The sequence below is a fragment of the Emys orbicularis genome, chromosome 2 (assembly GCF_028017835.1).
Source record: "Emys orbicularis isolate rEmyOrb1 chromosome 2, rEmyOrb1.hap1, whole genome shotgun sequence".
In the NCBI taxonomy this organism is placed as follows: Eukaryota; Metazoa; Chordata; order Testudines; family Emydidae; genus Emys; species Emys orbicularis.
Window position 1 is genome coordinate 145,911,547 of NC_088684.1, and position 25,127 is coordinate 145,936,673.

A 25,127-nucleotide genomic window follows, 5' to 3' on the forward strand; every position below is an offset into this window, starting at 1 on the left:
TGTACTGCCGCTGGCTGGTTGCTGGAGCAGATCGTGCCCTGGGCACAGTGACTAGCGAGGCTTGGAGCAGGAACGGCCTCTCTTCTACTTGCCAGTCCTGCTTCCTTATGTGCATTAAAGGAGTTCAGGCCTGTTTTTTATTTCCCTTGCCTGGCCTCATTGCTTCTGAAATCCCATCTGTTCAGTGCGCCTGCTTCTGTCTCCACTCAGGCGGGGCCAGGAGGGGTGTGGGATCTTACACCCTGTCAGAGAGGTGAGAAGCCTGCCATTGGCTGTTGGAGTTTGACAGGGCTGTCCCACCTAGCCCAGCTTCTGTTCGAGTGCCCTCCCCCTCATCTGGGACGGACCCTCCTCTTCTAAACCAGGCACAACTCCTTTCCCCACTCGGGAGAGCTCCCCCAGCTCCTATTTTCCTAAGGAGCCAGCAGGGGCCAGACCCTCCAAGGTATTTGGGTACCAAACTCCTATTGAAATGGATGGGACTTAGGCACCCCAGTACCCTTGGGGGCTGGGCCTAGCTCCTCTAACTGCTCTCGGCCTCCTTCTGTTGTGCCCTGGCCTCCCCTGGAGAATAAATTAAATAAATTTAAAGGTGCTGGTCAGGGTGTGGGAGCGCCCTTCAGAAGGGGAGGAGCGCTCGCTCACCACATCTGAGGGGGTCAGAGTGGAACCACACCCCTGGGGTCTCTCTGAAGCGGTCCCACGAGCCTGTTGATGGAAAAGTGTGTCAGCCGCTGATGGTGGGAGATAGCAGATGGGAGCTGGTCGCTGTGGCTTTAGCAAGTCAGGGAAGTGACAGAGCTGTTTGTGTCAGTGTGAAAACAAGGCCACGTAACCTTTTTGCTGCTGGATATTGGTGACTTTGCACACTGCAGGCAGGCCATGGAGGAGCCCTGCGGAGGGTAGTGCACGGATGGAGCGTATTCGCTCAGGAGGCTCCTTCTGACGCCTGCTGCTTTCCCCCAGCCTCTGCTTCGGGTGTGTGGCTCCGGGTTCCCAGGGCATGGGAAGTAGGGCGGGCAGAGAGGATGATGGGACACGTTCCATCCGACCAGGGGCTTAGTGGCAGTAAGTGTTAGAACTGCCCTTCCTTTGTTTAAGCCAGCAATTCCCCCACCCTCTTGGTTACACCCTGTTGTGCTATAATCCTCCTCTTGTCCCTGCACTGGTGTAATCAGAGGCGTAGTTTGACACTGGTTTCAAATGGCACTGCGAGGCAGTGTTGCCTAGTGAATGGAGCATTGAGCTGGGACTCAAGAGACCTGGGTTCGAGCCCGAGTTCTGCTGCTGGCCTGCAGGGTGACCTTAGGCAAGTCACTGCCTGTCTGTGCCTCAGTATCCCCATCCTTAAAATGCGTTGATGGCACTGACCTCTCTAAAGTGCTCTGATGAAAAGCACTCGATAGCCAGGATTTGACTCCAAGCTACCGGCTGTCCACATGGGCTGGCACAAATGGAACTAAGCTGCTGCAAGGCTGTGTCTAGAGAGGCTCTTCGGTCACTATTTACACTGCTAGAGTTAAACGGGTGCAAACCCCTGAGTGTTGCTGCATCACAGCGGCTTATTTCCTGTCACCCTATGCGTTCCCAGTTGCCTGGAGCTAAATCCCAATGAGCGTCTGAAACTGAAGTAAGGGCAGCACTGGTTTAAAGTCTAACGTTGGATGATGCTGGCACATCTTCCACCAGCAAGGAGCTCCTAGGACCTTAGGGTCAAACGGTCAGAAACTAGGTGATTTAGGAGCCTATATCCTGCCTTTATAAGGGATTTAGGCTCCTAGGGCTGGATTTTTAACAGTGTGTGATGCAGATAGATGCCTGGTGATTTTCAAAAGTGCCATATCTGCCTCTTGAAATGCCCAGGTAACTGAAATCTGTCCTGCCCCAACACCATCCCCCCTCGCTCCTCACCCCTGGCTTGGAGCACCCGTTCTTTGTCATCACTGGTTCTCGGGGGGTTTTACACTCTGCTGCTATGACCGTGTGCATCAGAGCTGCTGTAACAGCACCAGTGAAAACCAGCAGGACTGAGTGGGAAATTCTACATGGGAGGGGGTATGTGAAAAACGGGACAATCTTCTTCACGAACCTGCTTCCTGCTCCGTTATTTACAGTCGCTGAGAACTGGGCCCATGAACCTACAGCCAGTGCAGGGAGCCTGTAACCGAGGTGTATTGAACACCCAGGGTTTGCGGGGGTCGAATTGAAATTGAACTGTGAGCTTGGTGCTAACGAACAGCCACAAGAGCTGGAGAGCTACTAAAACGGGGGCCAGAAAGCTAGACACCTTTTGAGAATAAGTGTCCAGGCCAGATTGTAGGGACGGCGTCTTCCCCAGCCAGGAGATCGGAGGAACTGCCCCCCGGCAGCTTGGCTGTGCCATGAGCAGAGGGCAGCATTGAGGCCTGTTCTCACTCTCACAAGAAGCCGTCGTGTGAGGAAAGAGGGTGCCAGAGAGAAACCTTTTGAACCCTTTGCGGGAGGGCAGGCTGGGGGCGTGCTGTCCCACAGAGCGACTGGAAGCAGCAGCCAACGCCAGAGAGGGATGGAGGCGCCTGGAGTGGGCCTGGCTGCCAACACTGCCGTGGGAAGGATGTTAAAAACCCCAGTCAATCTGGGGTAGTAAAGAGTGAAGATGGAACTGGAAAGGGGCTGGAGGGGATGTGAAGGGCTGTAATCTCACCCTGGCGAGTCACAGTGTGAATCCAAAGCTTTATTTGTCAGGTACATTTCTCCATACAGCAAGCCGGAGCCTTCACCCACTACACCAAGCGAGGGGGAGCAAGGGGGCTGACCCTCGGGGGGGAGGGGGTGTTTCCTGAAGCAGCTGAATGTTGTAGACGGGGGGCATTTCAGATGTGCCGTCGGTGTACAGAGGCTGCTGTGGCTTTATCGCTGCGGCGAAGCTCGCAGCTGGGGGGGGAAGCACGTCTTCTGATGTGGGAGCCAAGCCAGCGTGTGATTCTCACTGTGACTCAGCTGCCGTGAGACCCTTCTCTTGTACAGCAGGCAGCACTGTCAGCCCCACAGCTCCCCTCTACCCCAATGCCCCGCGGGCAGCAGACTCTTAAGTGGCACTGGGGCAGGGAATAGTGTGTGTTGTCTTAACTCCCCCTCCCCCCCCCCCCCCCCGCCTCAGCCCATGGACTCAATGCTCAAAATCTTGGAGCCAAATTTTTGCAGAGGCTACATCCCGCAAAGGCTGCTCCCTTTGCAAGGGGAGGGGAGGAGGTGGCTGCATCGCATGCGGGCCCCTTGCTGGTCCAGGGGTGCAGGAGCAAAGCAGTTAGAATTTGCTTCCTGCAAGTGTGTGAAATACTGTCATGCTCCCAGCACAGGATGGGATCTGCCCAGCCCCTCGGGGGGGGATGGGACGGTGTCCTCCCTGCAGCAGCCACGCCCCTCACAGGGGGGCCTGTGAAGGGCACAGTTGGGTTGGCATTAGTGGGCAGTGGGAATGTAAGCTCCCCCTTTCTGAGGCACACTCAGCAGCTGGCCCAGGAGAGACAGGAGCTTGGCCAGTTCTCCTCTCCCACCTCCTGTCTACGGTGCAGTCCACCTTGCAAACAGGGTCCCAGCATGGAGCTGGATCTCAGCTGGGTTTCAGGCCACAGCTGCCTGCGAGATGCAACACGTGCCAAATGCTGCCTTGGACCCTCTTTATAGGCATGTGCGGGAGCTGCCTGGTGGGGTTGGCCTGGCCTGGCAATTCTCGCTGTAGCTCATCCAGGGCGCTTGGATGTGTGACGACAGCTCTGGCTCGGTGCAGGAATCTCGGCCCGGCTGCTCGCACTGGCCCCAGCTGACTAGTTCCGAAGGCAGGCGTCTCCTCAGCGAGGAGGGGCCACGTGAGATCTCTCTAAGCCACCGTGGTCCTGCCCAAGGACTGTCCCAGCAGTGCTGGAGCCGCAAGCATTACCGTTGGTGCCACACGCCCTGGGGCAGAGCACAGGCACGGGCCAGCAGCACTGAGTGGGTAGCCAAGGCTGGGGGGGGCAGAGGGGAGGAAATCGCTCTCAAGGGGTGAGATTGAAAGCGGAGGCTGCCCGGGGGGAGGAGACGGAGGGGCTGGGCTGGCAGCAGGCAGGGGAGAGTTGGCTCAGCAGGCTGGCGTGTCTCCAGCTATGCCCAGCCGTGGGCCTGGCAGTGCTGCACGGCCTGGAAGGGAATGGGGAGAGGAGACGTTAGAGCCAGACGGGATCCTCTCCAGCTCCTGCCCCCCTGTGGCCTCAGCCTGGCTCCAGCTGGGGTGACCTGCACAGGCAGGAGGAATCTGGGCCCCAGTGATGCTGGGAAAGGGGCCCCCAAGGACCTGGAGCAGGTGTTGTGTCCCCCCTCCTACCTGGAGCGGGGGAGCTGGGGTGGAAAGGGGCCTCCCAGGGGAGTGAGGGGAGGCAAAGCTGAGTGTGCATTGGCTGGTCCCTTGCCCGTGTGCCTCCCCCCCCGGCACGGTACTCACTTGGCACTGCTCGGCAGTCTCCAGGCTGGAGCACCAGTAGGCTGGTCCCAGCGTGCAGCCCTCGGCTCCGGGAGCAGGGCCCGTCCCAGCCTCACACGCGCCCAGTTCCTGTGTGCGGGTGGCAGAGAAAGCACAAGGCCCGTCAGCCTCAGGGGCAGGTCGGGGGCACAGGGCAGCCCGGGGGGCAGCTCCCCTCTGAGCGGCGACGGAGGGAGCCCGGCTGGGAGCCACAGTAGCTGAGAGAGTCTCCCAGGATTTTCCTTTTAGGTCCTGGTGCCACCTGGCTGGGGCAAGTGGCCTGGATCCCTGGCTGGGGGAGGAGGGGGGGGGACGGACTCCTCTTACCTGGCACATGCTCTGGGGGTCCCAGGCCTTCGGCAGCAAGGTCAGCAGCCGGGGCCAGTGCCACTCCATGAAGCTCTTGCACTGGGGAGGGAGGAGGCGGGTTAGTGTCTCCCCCTGGTCGTCTGTCCATGGAGCCCCAACCCCCTCCCCACTGATGTCCTCCTGCCCCCTGGGCGCTCCTTGCAGATCTCAGGGGCACGGCTGGCTTCACCTGTGAGGGTCCCTCTCTTGCAGAGAGGCCCCAAGGGCAGGGAGCTCAGACACTAGCACAGCATGGACCCCACCTTCACAGAGAGCCCCTCGTGTAGACCCTCCAGCCCCATTCTGCCTGCCAGGAACCCCACCCAACGTGTCACATCCCCCGGCACCGACAGCCACATCCATGGGAATGGGACGCTGGGGAGGAGCTGGGAACTAGGAGCCATTTGGGGAGGGCATCCGATGCCCCTTGGCCTCATCACTCCTGTGTCACTGCCAGCGGCCTGGGCACCCACCTCCTGCCAGCCCAGGTGGGCACCGCTGCAGGCCCCGAGCAGAGCCGCCTCCACGTCTGCCACAGTGCTGTTCGCCTGCATGGTCGACTTCGCCAGGCCCATGACAGCAACGCAGGCCTGGCACTCGGCGCTCTGGGCAAGGAGCAGCACCAGGGGTGGCTCTGCAGGGGCAACAGGGAGTAACATGAGAGGCACAAAGACTGGAGGCAGCGTAGCAGCAGCTGGGGGCAGGTGTGAAATACACATGAGCCCCAGGGAACGTCTCCAGCCAGTGCCCTGGTCCTACCCCCGGGGGCCATCAAAGCCCAGGACCAAGGCAGCTTGGCCAGGACAGCATTACAACGCAGCTTATTTATAGCCTTGCCCCATCCCAGCATGCCTTGGTGCCCCAGGCTCCACCTCCCGGCATCGCTCCACACTACGAGCCCTAGAATGCCTCAGTTCTGGGCTGCAGCCATGACAGCCTAGTACTGGGCCGGGGAATTGCCATTGAAGGGCCAACACCCTGTTCTCTAGCGTGTCTACGCTGCAATGTAAGCCCCTGGCTTGAACCTGGGCTCAAGCCTAACCCCCCTTGCGTCTACACTGCAGTTGTGCTAACCCAGGGCCAGATCCCAGGTCCCTGCAGGGCTGGCAGGTCCCGAGCTCGAGTTAAGCTGGTGGGTCTGCACACTGCAGTGTGGACACCAGAGCCTCAGGTTCAAGCACGGGTCAGAAAATCCTTAACCTAGAGTTAAAATGCAATGTAGACGCTCCAGCCCCCAAGCCCAGGAGCAGCAGAGTGGGGCCAGGGCCAGGACTCACCCGGGCCGCAGTTCTCCCCCGTGGCGCACATGAGGAGCATCCCGCAGATCAGCCGCGGGCCCAGCTTGTCTAGGATCAGGTCCAGCACGGTGGTGGTGTATTTCTCCATCAGGCACTGGCACATGCCACCGATGGTGCCCGGCAGGAGACGGCAGAGCTGTGACATGGACTTGGCGATGGCCCCCTTGGGGAAGGGCAGACAGCCTGAGTCAGTGCCCTCCCCGGGCTCTCTCACCCCTGGCCCACCTAGCGGGGGGGCAGGTCCTCCCCTTCCCCCCGACCAGCTCCCGTTGCAGGAGTGGCTGCAGCAAGGCCCTAGGTAGACCCATTATTTTTTGCTGGACATTTTTGAAAATTCCAGGTTTTTCCCCAGGTTTTTCTGCCACTTTTTTTCATGTTGTGGATGGAAAAACTCCCCGATTTAAAAAAAAAAAAAAGTTAAAATGATTTTGAGATCAGATTTCAAGGGCTAGATCAAATGTTTCTGTTTTTAAAAGCCGAAGAACTTTGACCAAAACCCAAAGATTTTTACCCATTTTTTGTACTGAAAATGGTTGTTTTTCATAAAAAAAAAAATCTGGAAAATTCCATTTCTTTTTGGATGGAAGAGGCATTATTTAACTACTCATGTCACCCTTGGGGTGGGTCTGCCCCACTGCCCTGCTCTGTGCCCACTGGGCGCAGATGCCAGCTGCAGCTGCCACTGCAGGAGGCAATGTAGGCTGCACAGGAGTTTCTCTGCAGTGTGGTGCCAGAGGCCCCGAGCACAGATGCCTGGCACCATGTAAACAGCTGAGATGAACCGTAAGCAGGGCACTAGGGCTGATAGCTCAGAGTTACCCTGGGCATTGCAGTTCTGGGCGGAGCGGAACCTCTGCCGCAGAGGAATTGCCACAGGGCCTTGGCAGTTCCAGGCTCACAGTCTGGGGGCCTAAAGTCTCCTTCGAGCTGACTGAGAATTCTCCACTGAAATTAGTTTCCAACCAAAAATGCAGTTTCTGCAAACAATTGAAATTTTCCACCCGAAAAACTCCAACCAAGGGTTTGGTTTTGAGTCAGCTCTCGAGGGGGTGAGACTTAAAGCGGAGGCTGCCCCGGGTGGAGGAGAGGGATCGGCTGGGCTAGGAGCAGAAGCCAGCCTGGGGGAGCAGGCAGGGGAGAGTTGGCTTAGCAGCCTGGTGTGTCTCCAGCTATGCCTGTGCATCTGCCTGTGGTGCCTCATGAGCGTTGTTGTTCTCCCCTACTTGGACTATATCTCCCATGATGCACCATGGTGTGCCCTCTAACCAAGCCATGTGGTGCATCATGGGAGATGTAGTTTGGCTAGTGAGTCCGGCCCCTAGGGGAGAGCGTGGGCAGGGGACATGAGGCACTGTGACACCCTGGGAAGACGCAGTTTGGTGTCAATGTTGAACCGACTCCAATGAAACATGTTTGGAGCTTTTTGTCCCATAAAAACACTTTGATTTTTTGTCCCAACTTGGGAGCAAAACAAAGGCTGAACTATGAGCATTTCCCGCAGGTCCTGATTCCCGGTCCCTCCTCTCCAGTTCAAGGGCACCTGGGGTTATTGTCCCCGGGGCATTGCCCATTGCCAGCCCCTGCTGCTCCTCCTCGGCTCAGCCAGCCAAGCCAGGCTCCGAATTCCAGTCGCTCTCGGTTCTGCCAGCGCCATCCTGCCCTGGGGCCCAGGTGTGCAGCCCCACCCCTGAAGGTGACCGATGGCACCTCATGCCCAGCACGGGGAGGGTCCAGCTCTCCCGGAGCCGTGTCGGAGTGGCGGGGGGACCCATGGGAGCCATGGAGCGAGCAGGGCTGCTCCCCGAGTCATTTGTTCAGAGCTAAAACGCACTTTCGTTTCCTCAAGCATTTCCCACGTGGCAGAGCGAGCGTCCCCCACGCCCTGCCCTGGGAGCTGCGGGCTGCCAGCACCTGTACCAACCAGCGCCGGCCGGGCTGAGACCTGCCTAGCTCATTTCATAGCCTCCCATTTGCTGCCAGCCTGGGCGGGGCTGGAGCCGGTGGCCAGCTCTGCGGTCTCTCCCGCGATGCCCCGGGGAGGGGGGGGGATGGTGGGCGTGGCACCTTGGGGATGGTGGACTCTATCCGGCCGACGAAGGAGCGGCACATCCAGCACAGCGGGAGCGGGAACGGCAGGTCCTTGCTGTGGCCTCCCTTGGGAAAAGAGAACGGGGTCAGCTCCAGCAGCCGGGGGCCGGCCTGGCAGTGCCAGGCAACCAGCCAGAGAGTGGGGCTGGGGTCTGGCCTGTGGCACCTGAGCCCCACCTGAACCCTTGAGCTTCACTCCCACAGCCAAGCCAGGGAGCCCTTCAAGCCAGCCAGTCTCCAGCCACACGTGGCCTGGGGGGACGGGACCTTGGCTGCCTTACACATAACACAATGCTCACTGTTCTGGATCTGGGCAGCCCTGGTTTGATCCCCACCACCACTGCGGACCTGCCTGGGGTGTGGCAGCCCAAGGGGTGGCCCCTGTGGGGATGTGGGCTGGGTGGATCTTGTAGCAAGCTCCATGGGTGGGGCAGAGTCCCCCACCTGGACACTGGGTGGTGCTGTCCTCTCTGGTGGCTGGATGCCAGAGATGTTTAGGAGGTTGCTATGGCTGCCTGGATCTGCAGAGAGCCTGACACAATTGCTGGGAGAATAGCAGTGTGTCTGCTACAAAATAATGTGTCTCTAGTTCTTTGTCTGTGGAGCAGACAGAAGAAGCCTGTCAGCCTATGATGGGTGAAAATGTATCAGTTGTCTCCGAATTGATTCTGGACACAACTGAAGCCCAGGAAGGAAATGTTCCTAAGTCTGTGTCTGCTGGGGAGAACAACACTGTAACTAGGTCACATCCAGTTAATGTCAGAGCTAGTTCCCAGGGGCCAGACGATCCTGTTGCTAGTGTGTTGCTGGGTAAAGATATGACAACCTTGTCTGATCAGGGTGATAGCATAGCCAGGGCATGAGGAAAGCACGGAGGTGATTTGACTGTTACCCACTGACAGCGTGGAAACTTGTGACAAGGCGGGAATGGCCCCCAAGCTTGTGTGTGTTGTCAGCAAGGAGACCTGCAAAGGGGAAGAGTGTCTCTAACCTTTCGAATATGGCGTCTAGCAGCTTGCCCAAAAGGAAGTTGTGTGAAACTTTTTTCCTGATGTCCCAGAGGTAGTTCTGGATTTGACTGACGCTCAGAAGGAGTTTGTTAAATTGTCTGTTGTACCAAAGTTGATTCTGAACATAACTAAAGCAAGCTGTTGCAGTGTATGGTATTGCAGAAGGGAAGGGATTTCTGGGTGAAGTCTTTGAAGTCTGTGAGAAGTCAATAGCTGTCCTAGTGGGGGTGAAAAAGAATTGCTCCCTTTGACTCTTAATGAACCATTGTCTCTTAATGTGCCAGTGTTGGTAGTAAACAGTTTCTCTACTAAGAAAAGTGTGTTGGTGTCTAAGGCCAGAGTCTTTCAAATGAAAATCAAGTATCAGGGGGTAGCCTTGTTAGTCTATATCTACAAAAACAACAAGGAGTCTGGTGGCACCTTAAAGACTAACAGATTTATTTGGGTATAAGCTTTCGTGGGTAAAAACCTCACTTCTTCAGATGCATAGAGTGAAAGTTACAGATGCAGGCATTATATACTGACACATGGAGAGCAGGGAGTTACTTCGCAAGTGGAGAACCAGTGTTGACAGGGCCAATTCAATCAGGGTGGATGTAGTCCACTCCCAATAAGAGATGAGGAGGTGTCAATTCCAGGAGAGGAAAAGCTGCTTCTGTAATGAGCCAGCCACTCCCAGTCCCTATTCAAGCCCAGATTAATGGTGTTGAATTTGCAAATGAATTTTAGTTCTGCTGTTTCTCTTTGAAGTCTGTTTCTGAAGTTTTTTTGTTCAATGATAGTGACTTTTAAATCTGTAATAGAATAACCAGGGAGATTGAAGTGTTCACTTACTGGCTTTTGTATAAAGCAACAGAGGGTCCTGTGGCACCTTTAAGACTAACAGAAGGCACCACTGGCCATCACATACAGCCCCCAGCTAAAACCTCTCCAGCGCATTATCCACGATCTACAACCTATCCTGGAAAACGATCCCTCACTCTCACAGAGCTTGGGAGACAGGCCAGTCCTTGCTTACAGACAGCCCCCCCAACCTGAAGCAAATACTCACCAGCAACTACACACCACACCACAGAAACACCAACCCAGGAACCAATCCCTGTAGCAAACCTCGTTGCCTACTCTGTCCCCATATCTACTCTGGCGACACCATCAGAGAACCCAACCACATCAGCCACACCATCAAGGGCTCATTCACCTGCACATCCACTAATGTTATATATGCCATCATGTGCCAGCAATGCCCCTCTGCCATGTACATTGGCCAAACCGGACAGTCCCTCCGCAAAAGAATAAATGGACACAAATCGGACATCAGGAATGGTAACATACAAAAGCCAGTAAGTGAACACTTCAATCTCCCTGGTCATTCTATTACAGATTTAAAAGTCACTATCATTGAACAAAAAAACTTCAGAAACAGACTTCAAAGAGAAACAGCAGAACTAAAATTCATTTGCAAATTTAACACCATTAATTTGGGCTTGAATAGGGACTGGGAGTGGCTGGCTGACTACAAAAGCAGCTTTGCCTCTCCTGGAATTGACACCTCCTCATCTATTATTGGGAGTGGACTACATCCACCCTGATTGAATTGGCCCTGTCAACACTGGTTCTCCACTTGCGAAGTAACTCCCTGCTCTCCATGTGTCAGTATATAATGCCTGCATCTGTAACTTTCACTCTATGCATCTGAAGAAGTGGGTTTTTACCCACGAAAGCTTATGCCCAAATAAATCTGTTAGTCTTTAAGGTGCCACCAGACTCCTTGTTGTTCAAATGAAAATGAATCCACTGACTTTGCTTTGGAAAAATCCAGTGGAGCTAGCTTAAAGGAGGCTTCATGAATTGAAATTGGAAGTGAACAGTTTGTGTCTCAGGTTCAAAAGGACGGCTGGATTCCTGGCGTTACACAGCAGAGCAGCCTTGTAAATAGTCCCATAGACACTTTGGGATATGTCAGGTGATTTCTTAGTAAGCTCTGATGCATCTGATGCCTTGTGGATGCAGAAATTGGTAGCTGAAAAGCAGGAGAACTGTAGTTCGGACATGATGATAGAAAACGGTTGTGTCTCTTTAAGGCATGTTGTCCATGCAAATGCCCTAGCTCACAAGGGAGGAACAAAGTTGCCCATAGTGGCTGGCAATAAGCACATAGCTGGCGAGCCCATAGATTATGGTGTACCAGAAAGCTCAAATTTCAACCCTCTAAAAAGGGAAAAGAAGGAAGGCAAGTTGCCCCTTGAAAGGCAAACACCCTAACAGACTTGCCTCACTCATCTCTAAAATACCGAAGCCCCGAGGATGTGGTTAAACTAAAAGTCTATGTTAAGAAAACCCTGAGGTAAAGGGAACTCTACACAGGTTCAAAAGGGATATTGAACAAGCTGAGCTAAAGAATGATGTAGCTAAACAAAAGGTTTGGCATGACAAACATGATTGTGATTGTGATTGTGCACTTGTGACAGATTTGATGTTAATATTAATGCTAATGTTAATTCTTGTAACTAGTTCTCATGGCTGATGCCAAAAACTGTAAAAATGTCTAATGTGTATGACTTATGGGGAAAATCCTCAAACATGTTAAGAGTGGTACATGAAAACATACTGTGTAATAGAAACCCTTATGATTATGCTGTTTGGGTCAATGAGAACACACTTTGTATTAGAAAGCCTAATAAAGTTGAGGTTTCACACTAATGCCTATACACAATCCTAAAACTTTCCACAGCAGAAAAACCATTACAAGCTTGGACTGCTGTGCAAAAAGGGAAACTGAGGTACAACACCTCACCATCTTCATGGTTAAATGTCAAAGTAAGTGCTCTCTGAAAAACATTGATGTCTATGTTAAGTTAACACATAGGCTCAATCCTGAAATCACTAGAGTGTTTGACAGAGTATGGACTAAGTTGTCAACTTGAGCCAAAGGATGCATCACTAATTTGGCCTTACAAAGGATTCAATATAAACACAGCTCATATCAATATTGGGAGGTCCTTAAGGTGTATCCAGGAGCTTCAAATACTCCCGTCTACACCAATCTCACGCTGGGGGTGTAACACATGGCCAGAAAGGGTTAAGCATCCTGCAGGATAAATGATCCAAATTCAACCTTTAGAGACATGTTTGAAAAGTATGCGAATGGTAATTAGGGCCATTCCATGTTAGATAGGCCAGAACTTTGAAATGCAACCCTGTATTGTTAGAGAATTAGAGGTGATACTAATTGTATGTGTGTACTCATAGCTTGTTAAATGTTAGCCATGTAAACAGACAGTTCCTGTCTGTCATTATAGCTATTGATTCAGAGATCAAAAGGGAATATTAAGATTTAGATGAATCTTGGGTGAAATAATGTCATTGTCTAGATGTCTCTTTAAAGTTTGTGATAAACTGCCTAATGGATAAATTGCCTTATGTTAATCAGTGTAGCTAATTACCGGTGATGCTTAGGAAATAGGTCTACTTCCAAGTCTCCATGATTGTCTATTGTTCACCTAAGGACTCTGAGCTGTCAAGAGAAGGCCAGGAACTGTATAAAACCCCCTTGGGTCCGGATCCTTTTGATCTCAGATCTGCTGGATGCTTCATGCCGGGGAAGCTTAAGTCATAAGACTGAGCTCTCCAGTCCCGCCTGGATCACCCTGAATAAGGACATTGGACTGTAACCTCTGGACTAATTCAGAGAACTCCAAAGCTCCCCATCTCTGCTATGAATCTGATCTCAGAACCGTTCTCATCTCTGTCTGTATATTGATCTTTTAACCAATCATCTCTTTTCTTTTTAAATAAAGTTTAGTTTAGTTAATAAGAATTGGCTGTAGCGTGTATTTGGGTAAGATCTGGAATACTCATTAACCTGGGAGGTGATGTGTCCGATCCTTTGGGATTGGTAGAACTTTCTTATATGCTGAATAAGATTTTCAGTAATCCCCATCGTATTTGACTTGGGTGTCTGGGCGGAGGCCTGAGGCTGGGTTGCTTTAGGGAACTGTGTTGCTGGCTGCTGGGTAACCGGTGAGGTATAACAGAAGCTGTTTTGGGCTGGCTGGTAAATCTAAGTATTGGAATATCCCCCAGCTTTGGGGATCGTCTGCCCCATTCTTTGCACTTCACCCTAATTGAATAACTTCAGTGTGGCTCCCCGGGCCCCCCGTCACATGCCCCAGGGCAGGCATTGAAACTGAGCCTCTGCTTGAGCTAAAGGACCCAGCTCTATGAGCTCAAGGCTAGGTAGCTTCCCTGCTGCCCCTCAGAGTGATGGCCTCAGGCTCTCAGCAGACTCAGGCAGCCAGACTGCTCCAGGGGGGTTTCCTTGTCAGTCATCAGGGGTTGTCAGTGAAGCTGGGATCCAGGAGCCCGATTCCATGGTGCAGGGACGGGCTTGGTATCAGGCTGTGTGGTGTCATGGGGCACCCAGGGCACGAGGGGACTTATGGGCACCTAGGCCTGGTGCTGGCCCTCTGTATGGGGGAGCTGCCCCCAGAATTCAGCACATCAGCTCTGCTGAAGTAGGTAGAGGGACCCCACATGGCGTCAGGATTGGGCCCAGAGGGGGTGGAGGTGCCTGTACCTGGGTCTGACCATCGGGAAGGTCCAGGCGGAGACCCTGCAGCAGCTGGAGAACACACTTGTGCTGGCTCTGGTCCTGCGACGGGTCCGTGGGGCACAGGCCCAGCCTGCCACAGATGGAGGCGGGTTTCTGAGGGGCAGAGCAGTGGTCAGTGACACGGGGGGAGCGGAGGGGGGATGTGGTTTTGTGCCCTGGGATCCGCGAGTGACACAATGGGGAGCAATGCCCAGGGGCCCCAGGACGGGAGCAGAGCCCCCTGAGTTCTGACACTGCCCTGACCCCTGGGGCTGGGAATTCCTCTGGAGGGGTGGATCCCAGTGGTGCAGGGGACTGGGAACCCCTTGGCTGTGGGGTGTCACTGCCTGCGCCCCCTGCTGGAACTGCCCAGTTCAGCTGTGGGCCCATTCTGATCCGATCTGCCCCAGTTCTGCTCTCCTGTCTGCCAGGCTGGACTAGCAGGAGGAGAGACCCCTGCACGACAGAGTGACCCCAGCCAGCCCATCGTGAGGCAGGGTGACCAGCCAGCACTGCCCAGCCCTTGTGCCCACGGGCACCGGCAGAGCAAGACTGGGGCTCAGTGGGTTGGGTCACCATCCCCTTGGCACAGCGTCTGCCAGCGAGCCCAGGGCAGGCTCGGGTGCCTGGTGGGTCCAGCAAGGGACAGGGCAGCAGGACTGGCCTTGGCTGGGGAGTAGGGTCTACTGGGGTAGAGCAGGCAGGGCTGGGACTCCTGGGTTCTAGTCCCAGTCTCTGTCCCTGGCTCACTGGGACCCCGGGTAAGTCTCCTCCCTCTGTGCCTCAGTTTCCCCACCAGCCCATGTCCCAGCTGTGTGGCTGGTGCTCCTTTGGGCTGCTAGCTCTTGGGGGTGGCTTTATTTCCTGGCATGGTGCCATCGTGCGAGGGCAGCAGGGCCCCCCTGTTATCTGATTGGCTGGGCGCTGAAAGTCAGGCAGTGATAGGGATCCCCCACCCCCCGGGGAAGGGGCCAGGCGGGTCCCACTTACAATCTGCCCCTCCAGGCAGGTGATGAAGAGGGTGAAGTACGTGTCCACCACCTTCTGGCAGTGTGGCACCAGGGTGTGCAGGGGCAGCAGGGTGCACTCGTGGGTCAGGTACTTCTGGATGCTGTCCTGTGGGGAGAAGGGGTGTGAGTGGGGCAGAGCCAGCGCCCGCCCCCCAGGCCTAGCAGAAAGGAGCCCTGGCTCCCCACAGTACCTTGAAGGCTGAATCCTTGGCCATGCGGGTCAGGATGGTGACGATTTGCCCGCAGTCCGCGCACATGTCCTCCTGGGGGGGAGAGACCACGTCAGGGGCTGAGTGGGGGCGGGGGCTGGGGTCAGGGCCCCTCTGTGGGGCCCCAGCTGCTACTCCTTCTCCCCGCACACCCGTCAGCAGGGCATGGCCCAGGGCCAGCGCGCCTAGGGCACCCCCCAGTGCCCCGCCTCATGGCTGAGCCACCAGCCCCCCCAGATCCTGCCTCACGGCTCCCACCCACCCCCCAGACATGGCTCCTGTGGGGGCCCCAGGGCCGCTCAGCTGCAGCCCCCCCAGGCCAAGGGCCACCCCCCTTCCTGGGACCCCGGTTCTGGCCCCACCCAACCCTCTCCCTGCCGGCCTCCCAAGGGCTCCCTGGACAGGGCTGGGGCCAAGCCCCCCGGGGCTCGGGGACATGCTGGCTGCCCCTAGCCAGGCTCCCCGCTGGCCCTGAACCCGGGACCTGCGGCTCTGACAGCACATGCCTCTGCCTGGCCGCAGCCCCCGGCTGGCAGGGAATGGCCCCCCCGCATCTCACCCAGCCCCACCACAGCAGGCTGCGGGGCACGGACGGGACCTGCCTTAGCAGCCTGGTTCCAGCCGGCCTGGGCACAGATCTGCACCGCACCGCACCGCACGGCCGTCGCCAGGCTCCGGCACCAGAACGTCGGGCCCTCGGCACAGCCCTGCTGGGCCAGCGGGCTCCCGGCCAGGGCTAGGGACGAAAGAGGCCAAGGCCCGGTTAGTGACACGCAGCTGGGGCCTGGCCGGCACCAGGGACAGACAGCCTCCGTGCTGGGGCAGCCGTCCTTCGTCCAACACTCCCCCCGTCCCTCCCTCTCTGCATCCCTCTGTCTGTCCCTCCCTCCGTCCAGTCATCCCTCGCTCCCTCTGTCTGTCCCTCCATCCATCCCCCCCCCCTTCCTCCCACCGTCCTCCGGTCCCTCCCTCTCGCCATCCATCCATCCCTCCCTCCCACCCCAGCGGTGACGAGCGCGTTATCAGACCCAGGACAGAACAGAGTTGGATCTGGGGGATCCGTCCTTCTGCTGGCCGGGGGCTCGATCTGGCCCTTTGGGCTCCAGGACAGGGCACTAGAAACGCTCAGACCCCTCCTGCCCCATTTGCTCACACACCCGGCGCGAAGAGGCGAGACCCTGTGGGAGTGAGGGACCCGCCCCACTGAGTTGCCCTGGGGGCGGTTCCCCTGCTCCTGTGAAGCCCAGACACGGACTCCCCCTATGGGGCGTGGGGTTGCCCAAGCAGGATGTGCAGCCAGCCCTTGGTTCCCCCTCCCTGTATTTGGGGTTTTTGGAGGGGGAGCTGGGTGGGAACCGCAACCCATCCCCTGCCCCCCAATTTCTAGCCCCCTCCCCCCCCAGGACACTGGTCACCAGGCCCACCACTGGAACCGACCGATTGCCCTACCTGCCCAGTAGCAGCCAATGCTGGATACATTGGGGGAGGGGAAGCCCCCAAATGCACCTGGCCGCTGGGCACAGCGCTAAGAATCCCTTCCTGACCCCTGTGCCCTGAAGCATGAGTTTGGATCCCCCAAACTGCCTGAGTTCCTGACGAAAGGCCCCTGCGGAGACCCAGCCCGAGCGGCCATGGCAGAAAACCAGCATGCAAGGCGGCGATCTGCCCCGGCTGGGAGCGCTCTCTGGCTCCACATCTTCCACCAGCCTCTGCTGAATTCCCCACCCATGTGACAGCGTCAAAGGCAGGACGTGTTTCCAAAGGGGATGCTCCATTTTGGGACAGCAAAGAGCCTGTGGCTGAGCTGGCCGGTCCATGCCTGCAAAACCGACACCAGCCACAGAATGGCAACTGGGCTGCGGGACGTCAGTGAAAGGCGCCGTCAAAACCAGGGGACCAGGTCTGGCAGCCAGAGGTTTTTCTCCCCACAGCGAGAGCCGCCCTTCTAGAGGTCTCTGCATCTCAAAGCGCTTACCCAAGGTGGGCCAGCAGCATTAGCCCCTTTTACAGATGGGGAAACTGAGGTACAGCACAGGAAAGGGAAGTTATCCAGAGTGAGCAGCAGAGCTGGGATAGAACCCAGGAGTCCTGTCTCCCAGCCCCTGTCCCCCCCGCTCTAACCACTAGACCCCACTCCACTCCCAGGGCTGAGGAGAGAACCCAGGAGTCCTAGTCCTGTCCCCTGGACTCTTACACTCTGAGCTCTCCCATGTCTGGGCTACAGCTGCCCCTCCGGGCTCTGGGTTAGTCCCACAGCGACCTGGTGGCACCCTGGCGCTGCACATGGGGCGGAGATGCAGGGGTCTGCCCCGGGTCCAAGGAGCAGCTCTGGCCCATTGTGGGGAGCGAAGGACTTCGTGGAAGGGTCCCTCCTGCCTCCACCCCATGCGCCCATCGCTGGGGAGGAGATCCAGGCCTGGAGGGCAGAGCTGAGAGAACCAGCCCTGTCCCATCTCCCCCAGCCTGGGGCAGGAAGGTCCATGAGGTCCCGTCTCATCGCTCCCCCAGGGGCCCGGCTGGGTCCCCTACAGCCCACTCCCCATGGCTCAGACATCTCTGCCCCCAGCCCTTGCCGTGTGAGGGGTAACCCCGCCTCGCAGACGCCCCCATCAGGGGCTCTCCTCATGTGCCCATCGCTCCCCTCCCAGCCCGGGGCCATGCACCATACTGGCTGGATTCGTGGGGCCGATTCCCTGCCCCAGGCAGCGTAGGGGTGGAGGGCGGCAGCCCAGTCCCGGTGGCTGTTCCTACCTGAGCCTCCACAGAGCAGGGCAAGCAGAAGGAGCTGGGACGCAGCCATGCTGAGTTCAAGGATTCGAGCACCCGCATCCCGCGCCCCTTTTATAGCCATGCTGGGCGAGGGGGGCCCAGCCCGGCCAATGGGACTGTGCCCAGGATCCCCCTGGAGGAGCAGGGGTGGGGCTTGGATTAAACTAAGCAAAGTGAGTGGCTAAGAGGCAAAAGTACTCAGCTGGGGTCCAGCCCCGGTGCCCCTCACTCCCGATCTGCAGCCCCCGCTATCCCAGCCCTGGCCCCCCAACTCTGCCGGTGCCCCTCACTCCCGATCTGCAGCCCCCGCTATCCAGCCCTGGCCCCCCAGCTCTGCCGGTGCCCCTCACTCCCATGGGCACCAGGTTTGTATAATTTTTGGGGGTGCCCAGAATGGGTCCAAGCAGAGCCATCCCGTCCATAGGACTAATCAGGGTAACAGTCCTGGGCCCCGTGCTTTGGGGGACCGTACGCTTCAGGGGGATGTGGGGTCCACATCCAGGGTGGCCTGAGGGATTAGCGGGGGGCCTGGTGCTGGCAGCAGCAAGTGAGCTGGCCCCAGCCTGCCCCACTTTGCTTCGCCCCTCCGGCTCCCGGCATCGCTCGGGGAGGGGGCAGAAGCCAGAAAGAGGTGGGGCAGGGGCAGAGGCTTGGGGGAAAGGGTGGCATGGGGCCAGGTCACTCGCTGCTGCTGGCGCCAGGCCCCTGCTGATCCCCCAGGCTGCCCTGGACTCCACGGCCTCCTGAGGTGTGAGGCCCCCCGAAGCGCGGGGCCCAGGGTGGTTGCCCTGGTCTGTCCTATGGACGGGATGGCTCTGATTAAATATAAGCCCAAACATTGGTGGAGCCGGGCCCATGTTCCTGAATATTGATGGAGCACAGGCCCCATGCTCGCTGCCTATGCTCACTCCCGATCTGCAGCCCCTGCTACCCCAGCCCTGGGCCTCCCAGCTCTGCCAGTGCCCCTCACTCCCGATCTGCAGCCCCTGCTATCCCAGCCCTGGGCTCCCCCCACAGCTCAGCCCTGTAAGGTGCCATTTGGAGTCTCACTCAGGTTTCTGTCTGTGGTGATCAATGGGGGCCTGACGCCCATGTGACCCAGCCAGTGCGCTCAGGGCTCAGTCTGTGGCTGAACCCAGGCCTGGCATCCCCCCAAATGTGGGGCGTGCGACCAGGCCCCCGTGCCTTGTGCCTGTGCCACTTGGCGTGGGGCTCCCTATGTCAGAGCCCCGGGCTGCACAAGGCCTCAGGGAGGCTGGTGGGCTCTGGACCGGGAGTGGGGGTTGGACCGAGCAGGGCCAGACGCCTGATCCTAGATCAGGATCCAGCCCCGCCCGCTCGGAGGCTGGTGCAGCTGAGCAAACAGCCCCGAGTGGCCCATTCACCGCCAGGCTGGGCCGGGGGGAGTCGCCGGTTTGTCCTTTGTTGAGGGCTGGGGGCTGTTTGGGGGGGGGGGGCAGTGAAATGAGGTCACTCGTTTGGCAAGTGCGAATCCCCCCCCCAGCTCCGCATACAGCCTGCCCCTCCCCCACTGGGCCCCTCGATTGGCCCGACGCGCCCCCAGGCAGTCAGTGCCTAGCCCAGGGCACCTGCCCCCAGGCCTGCGGGAAGGGCAGGCTGGCGCCACGGAGTCCTGGGCTCCTGCTGCCGTCACCTGCCCCCCCGATGGGGGCCCAGGCCCTCACCTGCCCCACCTGGGGAGTGTTGACATTGCCCCCGAGGGGCATGGCGCTGTGTGCTCAGGTGCTCGGGCTGTTGGCTTTGGCCTCTCCTGGCGGCACAAGGGCCCTCGGGGGCCGGTTCTTGGCAGCCAACGGCTCCAGGCCATGCCGGGGGTGGGGACGTCGCTCCTGATCCTGAGGGGGCCCCTGACGGGTGACAGCGGGCAGCACAGATTGTGCCCAGCCCCCCAATACAGAATCGCCTTGAGACCCAGCTCCGACCCCCAGGCAGGGGTCCGGGCACCCCATGGATCGCTCAGCCAGGCTGGATGGGAGATCCCAGGGCAGCGGGTGCCCTGGGGAGGCTGAGCTGTCATAGAGCTCTAGGGGGGCCTGGGGCGGGCGCAGTGCGTTGCATGGGATAGCCCCTGGGAGCCCGGGGCAGAGGGCAGCCCCCGGGGGGGGAGAAGTAGAGTTTTGCTGTGCATTTGCCCCCCCCCCCCCCCCGGTTATTTGCCTGGCGGCTGAGCGGCGAGACCTGCACCCACAGGCTGGGGGCGCAAGGCACAGAGAGGAGCCCACGTCCCGATTGCTGCAGGCAGAAGCTTTATTGAAAGGCTGGTTCCCGGGCGGGTGTCACAGCTGGGGGCAGCCCCTCTTGCCGGGGCTCCGAGTGCAGCAGGGGCTCCGCTCTGCCCTGGCTCACGCGCCATCTGAGGAGGAGAGAGAGGCCAGTGATGGACACAGGGAGGGATAGCTCAGTGGTTTGAGCATTGGCCTGGTAAACCCAGGGTTGTGAGTTCAATCCTTGAGGAGGCCACTTAGGGATCTGGGGCAAAGTCAGTACTTGGTCCTGCTAGTGAAGGCAGGGGGTTGGACTTGATGACCTTTCAAGGTCCCTTCCAGTTCTAGAAGATAGGATATATTATTATTATTACATAGACAGACTCAGTGCAGGGAATGGGGAAGCTTGACCCAAGCCGGACAGACAGAAGGGCCATTAGGGGACACTCCTCTCCCCAAGAGCCCAGCTGATCTCTGGGGCCTCGGGTGACTCTGCCCTGGCTACGTGTGCCCCATCCCAGGGGTACAGCACCTTCCTCCAGGGCTCCCTGGGCAGGGGGGAGGAGAGGTGGTCCTCATGCCCCCCTGGGTTGGGCGTCCCCTGCGCCCCCAGGAGCTGGCTCAGCTGCCCCAGGCACCGGGGTGGGTTGTGGGCCAGGCAGGCCTCAGCCTTCTGGGGGCAGGGGAGGACCAGCCAGCACTAGGGGCCCCAGCTCCACACTGCCCCAGGGTGCCCGGCTGGCCTAGGGAGAAGGCGTCTGGACTAGGACTGGAATCCGTGGCCATGGCAGGACGGGGGAGCTTTGCCCTGCCACTGCCCGTCCAGGACCTGCCTTGAGGGCCCAGGGGGCACAGAAATCCCCCAACTTGAGCCCAGATCGGCCAGGGCTTCCCAGCCCCGGCGCGTTTCACTCAGTGCCCAGCCCTTGGTCAGGGCAGATCGACCCCAGAACCCCATGGAGCTTGTGACTCTACCCCTCCCCCCTAGTGCTGCCCCCCCAGGGATCTGTCCGTCACGCCCATCATCCTGGCATCAGTCCCCCACCACCTGCCCTTCCCCCACCCCCATTTTCACCTAGTCAGTGTCACTCTCTGTCCCCCATCTTTGGCCCATCCCATCCCCCCGGCCCTGTCCTCACCTGGTCCCATGGCATCCGCGGGGCTCTCTGCAGCCAGAGGCCGGCGCAGGCCAGGAACCTTCCACCCTGGAGACCACGGAGAATATGGGTGTTATTTCAGCCAGGGCCCAGCCCCCCAGCTGCTCACAGCCAGGACCACAGACCCTGCATCCCCCTGCAGGGATCGAACCCAGGGCCGTCAGCGCCCAGCTGCTCGCGCCCGAGCTAAGGGTGCAACTCCCTCCGGGCGCAGCAAGCAGCTGGCTGGTGTCGTGACAGGGGCCAGCCACTAGAGCGACATGCACTGGGCCAGTGCTGCCCATGGGGTCGGGCGCGAGGGGGCTGGGGCCCGGGGAGAGGTTGTGGGAAGTGGGTGCGCAGAGCTCGGGGGGGGGGGCGCACAGGAGGTTCTGCAGAGATGGGCTGAGCCCCCTTCCTCCTGGCTGCAGCTGGCAGAGCCCTGGCCCCACACGCCCCTCACAGGAGGGCTGGGAATCCAACGCGGTCTGTGCCTCCCCAGAGGGGGCGCATAGCGGCTGCGAGCGGAGCCCGGAGCGGGGCCTGTGGGTCAGACTGGGGGGTGCTCTGTGCTGACACCCCCCTGGAAGGAGACTGGCTGGGCCCGCCAGAGCCCTGGAGATCCGCCCATGGGGTGGCCGCGCTGAGCCCCTTTAACTCCCCCTGGCCCCCCATCCCTGTGGGGGGGGTAGCACATTCCTGCGAGGGGGGGCACCGCGCCCACTTCCGCAGCTGCCACTCTTGTGAAATCGCTTTTCTTCAGAGCGGCTCCTTTGATGTGGGCGGCGCTGCCCAACCCTGAACGCTCCCTGGTCTCAAGTGCCCTCGTGGGCTGGAGATGGTTGTGGGCACAGCCAAGGGCCCTTCGCGGCACGGGGTGGGGCTTGGGAAAGTCCGGGGGGGGGGGTCAGGCAGCAGTGGGGGGGGCCTGAAGGGTGACGGCTCGGGGCACTAGCCTCGAGTCAGTGAGAAGGGGCCACAGGTGGTGACTCCCCTCCTCAGCGCTTGTGTGGGCTGGATCAGGGGCTGGGCCTGATCCCTAGAGGGCTTGAACCATCGTTCCCGGGGGCTGACAGGGGGCACGTGCCGTGTCTCCTGCCTGAGGTTCCCCCGTCAGCCTCCCCTCCTGCAGCTCCCAGACTGGCCGCCCCCTGGGAGCCAGCTGCAGGTCTGTGTGAGCATGGAGCCAGGTGGGTGCAGCACCCCCCAGCCCGGCTGGATCTCCCAGGGACCCTCACACCAGGCTGCTGGGTGCAGACAGACCCTGGGGCTCCCTTGGGTGATTCGGGGCTGGGCACCATCCCCGCAGGGTGGGCCTGGCATCTCCCCCGGGGATCGCCCGGGGGCGCCACGTGGGGGCACCCTCCAGCCTGGCTGGGTGTTCCAGGGAAGCAGATTGGGGTGGGGGCTTGGTGCCCGGCAGGGGTCAGGGAGACAGGATGGAGGAGCAGCTTGGGGGGAGGTGCTGGGCAGCAGGGACCCAGTGACCAACTGGGGGCACCAGAGGGCAGCAGCCTGGCCGCAGGGCTGGGGCTGGGTGACCCCACAGCTCCTATGGCCCATTAGCAAGCCCCCTCCCCCTCCATTGACAGCAGTGGTACATCCCCCTCCCCCCGCTGGGTTCCCAGCCCAGGTGGGAGCAGGGGGCACCCATGGGCCAGGCTGGGGGAGGTGGGACCCTGGCACACGCCCTGACTTTGGTACCCCCAGACCTGATCCCTGGTGGGAGGGGGCGGGAGCTGCAGGGGAGACCCCAGCTCTGCCCTCCTGGAGCCAGGGGCCCCACAGAGCCAGCCCAGTGCTCAGCTCCCAGCACGCTGGACCCAGCCCCCCAGGGATCTGCCCAGCCGGGCGCGGTGGGCTCAGGGGCAGCCCCCCTCACCTGGGTGGCTCTGGCTCTTGCACATGCCAATGGAGACGCAGATGTCGCGGGGCTCCAGGTCCTGGGCCAGCCCGTCCTCGATGGGCTGCACGTACTGGTCCACCACCCGGTGGCACTTGCCTACCCAGCTGAAGAGGAAAGTGGAGCAGATCTTCTTGACGGCCATTGCCACGCTGCTCTGGGGGATGGCAGGAGAGCGTTGGGCAGGCACTGGCTGGGGCCTGGTGCACACCCACCCTCGCACATGCTCACCCACCCTCGCACACGCCCTCAGACATACCCACCCCCCTTGCACACTTCCACCCTCCCTCACACACTCCCTCAGACATACCCACCCACCCTCGTACACTTCCACCCACCCTCGTACACTCCCTCAGACATACCCACCCCCTCACACACTTCCACCCTCCCTCACACACTCCCTCAGACATACCCACCCCCTTGCACACTTCCACCCTCCCTCACACACTCCCTCAGGCATAGCCACCCGCCCTCACACGCTTCCACCCGCTCTCGCACATTCCTGCAGATATACCCACCCACCCTCGCACACTTCCACCCATCCTCACACACTCCCTCAGGCATACCCACCCACCCTTGCATGCTCCCACCCGCTCTCGCACATTCCCTCAAACATACCCACCCACCCTTGCACACTTCCACCTGCCATCGCACACTCCCTCAGACATACCCACCCACCCTCGCACGCTCCCACCCGCCCTTGCACTCTCCCTTGCATGTGTTCACCCCCCCCACGCCGCCTGGCACGTGCCCTGCCACTCTCACAGGCTCCCTTGCACATGCCCACCCTAGCACACTCACTCTTAGGCCCCCCTCCTTGGCACGTGCACTCTATCCCCCCTTGCACACTTGCTACCCGGCAAGGGGTCCTTACTGTGTTGTGCGTGTTGGACACCATTTTCTTCAGCTTGCTGATGACTTTGTTGCACACCCAGCACTTCACCAGGGGGTGCCGCTCGTCAGCGCCCTGTGCCGGGACACAGCAGCCAGGTCAGTGCCTCCCAACACATCCTGCCAACCCGTCTGCAGGGGCCGCCTTCCCGGGTGCGTGGGGTCCTGGGGCAGTGGGGGTTTGGACTCTGGAGCTGGCAGGGGGTGAATCAGGGCCCCCCAGGGGTGTACCGTGGGCCCCCCTAAGGGCAGTAGCCTGCGCTGGGGTCTCGGAGGGATGGGAATAAGCCCCCAGGTGCCCACCGATCCCACCCCCAACCCGCACCAGCCGGGAGGCACCGAAGCCCCCATGCCCAGCCCCCTGGAGGCACCAGCTCGCTCACCTCGGGCAGCTCGTCCCAGTCGTACTCTAGGCAAAACTGCAGTCGGCCGCACTGGGCTGCTGTGGCCACGTCCCGGCACCAAAACTCGGGGCCCTGCAGGCACTCGGGGGGCAGGGCCAGGGCTAGAAGGGGAGAGAACTGGCAGAATGAAGGCCCCCCCCCAGCTCTGCTGAAGCCCTGACCCACAGCCCCCTGCTAGCCCAGCCCTGGGCTCCCCCCCAGCTCTGCCGGTGCCCCTCACTCCCGACCCGCAGCCCCCTCCTAGCCCAGCCCTGGACTCCCCCCCAGCTCTGCCGGTGCCCCTCACTCCCGCCCCGCAGCCCCTGCTAGCCCAGCCCTGGGCTCCCCTCACAGGTCTTTTGGTGCCCCTCACTCCCGACCCGCAGGCCCCCAACTCTTTACACTAGGGGAACTGGAAATAGGGAAGAGAGACACAATGGGGGGAACCGCAGGGGGAGGCTGGAGTGAATGGGGGGGGCGAGGAGCCCGGAGGGGAGGGACAACAGAGGGGAGTGGCAGGAGGGGGTGATGGAGACTGCGATGATCTAAGCAGAGGGGGTGCTGACGGGAGCTAGCAGATGAAGGGGTGTGGTGGGGACCCAGCCTGGGTGCTCGGGGCTAATGGCCTGTCCTCACCCCTCTGCCCCATCTCAGGCTGGGGGCTCGGGCCCCTTCCCTGGACACCTGGGTTCATCTCCCATCCCTTAGGCATTGTTTTCCCTCCAAGGCACCCCGGCTCCTACCAGTCGCCCCCGCAAGCAGGGAGAGGAGCAGCAGCACCGCGATCAT

General features: G+C 59.5%; 1 protein-coding gene across 1 annotated transcript; it reads right to left on the minus strand.

Annotated features, from left to right (window-relative positions):
* Positions 1-4,122: 4,122 nt before the first annotated feature.
* On the minus strand, positions 4,123-25,127 carry SFTPB (surfactant protein B). The gene is made up of 16 exons (XM_065398367.1): positions 25,082-25,127; positions 24,339-24,460; positions 23,939-24,031; positions 23,044-23,221; positions 21,165-21,230; positions 20,168-20,174; positions 15,634-15,847; positions 15,014-15,085; positions 14,803-14,928; positions 13,798-13,926; positions 8,188-8,277; positions 6,103-6,286; positions 5,299-5,459; positions 4,805-4,885; positions 4,460-4,567; positions 4,123-4,158 (listed from the first exon to the last, which is right to left on the minus strand). The coding sequence occupies exons 1-16, from the start codon at positions 25,125-25,127 to the stop codon at positions 4,123-4,125; spliced, it is 1,713 nt and encodes a 570-aa protein (XP_065254439.1).

Bases quoted from the DNA above. Each gene is read 5' to 3' on its own strand.
- SFTPB (XM_065398367.1), bottom strand. From the start codon at position 25,127: ATGATCGCGGTGCTGCTGCTCCTCTCCCTGCTTGCGGGGGCGACTG. The intron at 23,222-23,938 runs GTAAGGACCCCT...GCCATCCCCCAG, and splicing joins TGTCCAACACGCACAACACA to AGCAGCGTGGCAATGGCCGT. The intron at 13,927-14,802 runs GTAAGTGGGACC...TCTGCCCCTCAG, and splicing joins CCTGCCTGGAGGGGCAGATT to AAACCCGCCTCCATCTGTGG.